The sequence below is a fragment of the Saccostrea cucullata genome, unplaced genomic scaffold, assembly GCF_032062105.1.
Source record: "Saccostrea cucullata isolate Sc308-1 unplaced genomic scaffold, CSIRO_AGI_Scuc_v1 ctg12425, whole genome shotgun sequence".
Taxonomy (NCBI): Eukaryota; Metazoa; Mollusca; class Bivalvia; order Ostreida; family Ostreidae; genus Saccostrea; species Saccostrea cuccullata.
In genome coordinates this window covers 1-4,650 of record NW_026921989.1, presented here as the reverse complement: position 1 = coordinate 4,650, position 4,650 = coordinate 1, and the positions used below count along the sequence as shown (strand labels likewise).

Below are 4,650 nucleotides of genomic sequence, written 5' to 3'. Positions count from 1 at the left end.
AGTCAGCGATAATTGATTTCCCCAATTAAGATAAATCAGGAAAAAAAATCACAAACAAACAGACAGATGGACCGACCTTCAAAACAAACAAATATTTGCCCCTTATTTTTTGGATAACGGATAGAAATTATAAAAACAACACTTTGAGCTAAAATGTTTGTATGTATGGTTAGAGGAGATCCCAGTCAGTTTCCTTGGGAAAATAACGAAACAATATAATGCACTGTCTGTCTTTGTGTACATGCTATTCATAGTTTATTTAAAACATGAGGATAAACCTAGATCTCTTCCGAGGAGACGAAAATACAATCCGAGGATAAATCTAGAAGACTTCCGAGGAGACGAATAAACGATCTGACGTTAACTTAAGAATACTCCATTTAATGATTTAGAACTTTATACACCATGCTTAGTGAAATTATATAACAAAGATAAGGGTTACAAAACTTTATTTTTATGTAAAGAGAATGAATCATTATGTAACAGAACACTCTTCATGCTCCAAATAAAATGGAGAATCCTCACAAATGAAGGGGAGTTTTAGTCCGTCTTCTCCTGTATAGTACGTGTAGTTTCTCTCAGTCACCCAGCGCCATCTTCCGTCGTTATGATAAATCAAAAGGAGGCCAAAGATTGGGTCAACTGCTGTCTCGCCCTCGTCGTTAGAATTCCAGTTCTGATACGTAACTTGTGTCCAATTATCAAAAATGAGTCTTTCATTGTCGTCAAATGTCAAAACATTGGCACGAAATGCAAATGAACCGTTGAGATCAACTTCTGCAGAAAAGGACAAGAAAAAAATTATATCATCTTCAAATTTGAAACACCACCGATACAATATGAGTTGTTGTTTTACATCCTGAATGCTCTAAAAATTATATGATTTGATCCGCTGTATCCAAATTCAGTAGACATTTGAAGGAAAGTATTCTCTTTTTTGCGTCGTGGTACGTGTAACAATAGAATATCTTCTAACGAGCATAAGCAAACCTAGGCCAAACTTTATTTCAATTTGAATATCATAGGAATATAATGTTTATGGTTGAAAATAGAAATAAACAATTTTGATACACTGCAGAAATAAAAATCTAAATAACTTTTTTATCAAAGGTGTTAAAATATAATCTACATATTTCTTGATTAAAGAGTATCAAGTTTTTAATCAATTACATTGTAGAGAAATTTGACAAAAATATTTTTGTTATTGTATGCATTTGATGAATTAATTGTTTCCGTATATACCCAGGTGTATGGGATTTACGTCTTAAATCCTTCCAAGAAACAACAACATGTAATAACAAGATGTGTTTGTGAAACTTTGATACCCTCTTATGGCAACATAGCGAAAGTTAAGGTTTCTCAAATGCAGATCACATATGTTGATACATAAAGTAAGGCCTTTTCAAAAAATACAAATCTGACATAGAAAACCCTTGCACAGCCTGTTCAAAGGTAACGGCCAAGGTAAGCGTTTTTAAAGGTAGGATAAACTCCGATTTGTTTGTAAAAAGTAGGTCAAAAACCAAGGTCAAAGTCAAAGTGTTAAAAGTGTTGAAATCCAATGAAAGGTCTTCTCACAATGACTACATACATGTAAGTGAAGTTTGGAAGACCTAAATCTTACAATTCGAATGTTATGGAAAGTTTTCTTATAAATGTGTAATTTCTAAGGTCAAAAGGTTTAAATTGTTGGTTTCAATAGATAGCTCTTGTCACGAAGACTTGATATTTAAAATATGATATTCCTAGAATCTATCATTGAAAAAATTAGTGTCAAAGTAAAAGTTAGATTTTTTGTGTAAAAATGTGTCAAACTCAAAGGTCAAGGTCAAAGGGTCAAGAATTTTAATATCAAATGAAATTTATTGTCACAAAGATCAATTAGGTGAAATATGAAAGCCCTAGGCCTTACCGTTCAAAAGTTATGGCCAAGGTTAAAGTTTTTTCACAAGTACTAAAATCTCCAAGGTCAAAGTTGTTGGTATACAATGAAAGGTCTCTTAACAAAACTATATATGTGAATTATATGTAAATTATTACAACCCTGGTATCCAATGTTCAAATGATATGGCCAAAGTAAAAGTTTGGATTTTTATGTAAAACTGGGTCAAACTCCTAGGTCAAGGTCAAAATGTCAAGTTATGTGGTACCCTAGGAAAGGTCTTGTCACAAAAAATACACATGTGAAATATGATAGTCATAGCTCCACTAAATCAAAAGCTATGGGCAGTATTAAAGTTTTTGCGTACAAACAGACAAACAGACAGAGAGACACACAAAGAAAGAGAGAGAGAGAGAGACAGACAGACAGAAAGACAGAGGGATGGACACGACAAACCCCCGAAACTAGTTCATGCGGGCATAAAAATGTTTTAATAACCACATTGTATATGGTCAGGTTATCTGATAAGTAGATTGTTTAAATACCCGGATGGAAACAATTAACCAAAATGTATTGTTTCATTACCCGGATGTATGCGGTTTACGCCTAAAAACCTCCCATATCCATCTCCATACCAGACCAGAAGCTCTTCACCCGGTTCTACGTCACGTGACGTCATATAGAAGATGATGCCCTCGCACGTGATAGGAACGACATTTTCCTGTGTATATTTGGCGGGAGAATTAACGAATCGTAACCAGTTACTACAGGCCGGATCTTCTGCATCTATGTTGTAAGTACGTTCGGTCCCCTGTTTATCTACCTTTGAAAACAATAAGATCCTAATGGTTAAGAATGATTTTAAGTTCAGAATATGTTATATATTTTATACTTGATGACAATCAGATCCATGTTTATCAAAATAACATTAAGGTAATGAATATTTAGGGGTTAAAAGAATCTGAAAAATAAAGCATTGTGAGAGTGTTACATTAGCAATACTAGTTCCCTATGGGGTAATCTGGTTTCCTCTAAAATTGAAATTTTATCAGAAATCATTGAAGTGGATCAAAAATAAAAAAATATCTATAACTTATCAAAGTCAAGCAACATACACAGAAGCTAGTCAAACGGATAAACAGGCGGACATGGAGGAACGAAAGCAGAGGAAATTTTTAGTCCATCTTGTTTCAACGACAGGGAACTAGAAATATGTAACTAAAATATGCAACTTCATTTCGTTTTTCATTTTTGTTGATTCTCTTTATGATTTTACCTGCCATGAATAAAAGTCATCCTTCTTGTCTACAGTGTGAATAAGTCCTTCATAAACACCGAGGATCGTGAACTTCGGAACAAAATTCTCCGCCCATGCGCCCATCCCCGCTCCCGGAAGTGACGAAGATTTGATGACGAATCCTGCGGGCGTGGTCAGATTAGCTCTCTGGTGTGGCAAGGAACCTAGAGGAATCTTACATGTACAAGATAATGTCAAGGATACGAAACAGAGATCAAGGACACATGAATTTAAGTATAATATTAACTTCTTACATGATTCATCTAACTACTTATATAACATTTAGACAACAGCAAGGTCAGTGAAACTCTACTTAAGGGAAACTTAATGGTGGAGGTCTAGCATTAAGGAAGCTCTAAACATAGCTGCAGAACTGTAGCTCTCTGCTTGAGAAAATTCGGACAGATAAAGCAGAGAACTACAGATCCAAGCGTTGAAATAACCTATTTATGCCGACGATTTTTTGTTACTTCTTTGGGTATTTATTTCGTGTAGTTTAAGCTTTCTGTGGCTTTTAGAATGGTATCCTATAATAATTCATATATTCAACTCTTATATTTGATACTTTGTTTACCTTTTTATGTTCCGGGAGAAGTCCTGAATATAATTTTGTTATGTCGGTTTAAAAGAGTTGAATTTCGACGTCCGTAACCACAAATAACCATTTGTTAGCGTTGAGAAGTAAATGATCAGGAATTGAAATTGAACGTATGATTTATTATCAAAATCATCATTTAAAATAATTTTCAAAGCTGGGGAAAGTATAAAATACACGAAAAAATACCCATCGTGAGCGACAAAAAATCGTCGGCGTAAATCGAAGGTTTTTACAACGCTTGGATCTGTAGCTCTCTGCTTTACCGAGACGGACCAAATACAGTAAACCGTACATAGAGAAATACACAGCTCGCAAGATAAGAAACACAATTTACAAACAAAAAAAGAGACAAATTAGTATTATTTTGAATAATACATTTGCAAGCACTATGTCAGAAAGATGTTTCCCTACTAGTATCTCTAACCTTCACTGCATCCTTTTCATTGAAGATAGGAACCAAATACTAGTAACAGGCCGGGGGGGGGGGGGCATTCCCTGCCCTCACGTGGAATCTTTCAATGTTAGTTTGATAGTTGATAGGATGAAGGCCTTACTGTAGTGATCAGTACTATATTTGATTTGCATATGCATTGTGTGACACTTTTGTCCAGTGGAGTGATGGTATATACCTTATGCCTACATGTATCTTTATTTTGTGGCGAGGTCAAATACGAAAAGGATCTCATGACCTTTAATGACCTTTAAAGATCAACAACCAGTCTCTTAATAGTGGCCCTAAAGTCATTTTTTGTGAAGCCAGTTACAATATGATGAGCGGCGTCGATATTGTAATGTTAAATTTTATTGACACTTATGGTACTTATTCACTAAATAAATTAAATTAACGCCTCTGTATTTAAATAGAAAAGAAAA

At 34.6% G+C, this 4,650-nt stretch overlaps 1 protein-coding gene across 1 annotated transcript; it reads right to left on the bottom strand.

Annotated features, from left to right (window-relative positions):
- Nucleotides 1-475: 475 nt before the first annotated feature.
- On the bottom strand, nt 476-3,446 carry LOC134261018 (histone-lysine N-methyltransferase PRDM9-like; the record flags this gene model as incomplete). Its single annotated transcript, XM_062743509.1, has 3 exons — nt 476-777; nt 2,468-2,705; nt 3,159-3,446. Coding segments are annotated over 3 exons (828 nt in total), but the record flags the coding sequence as incomplete, so codon positions are not given.
- Between the last annotated feature and the right edge of the window lie 1,204 nt (nt 3,447-4,650).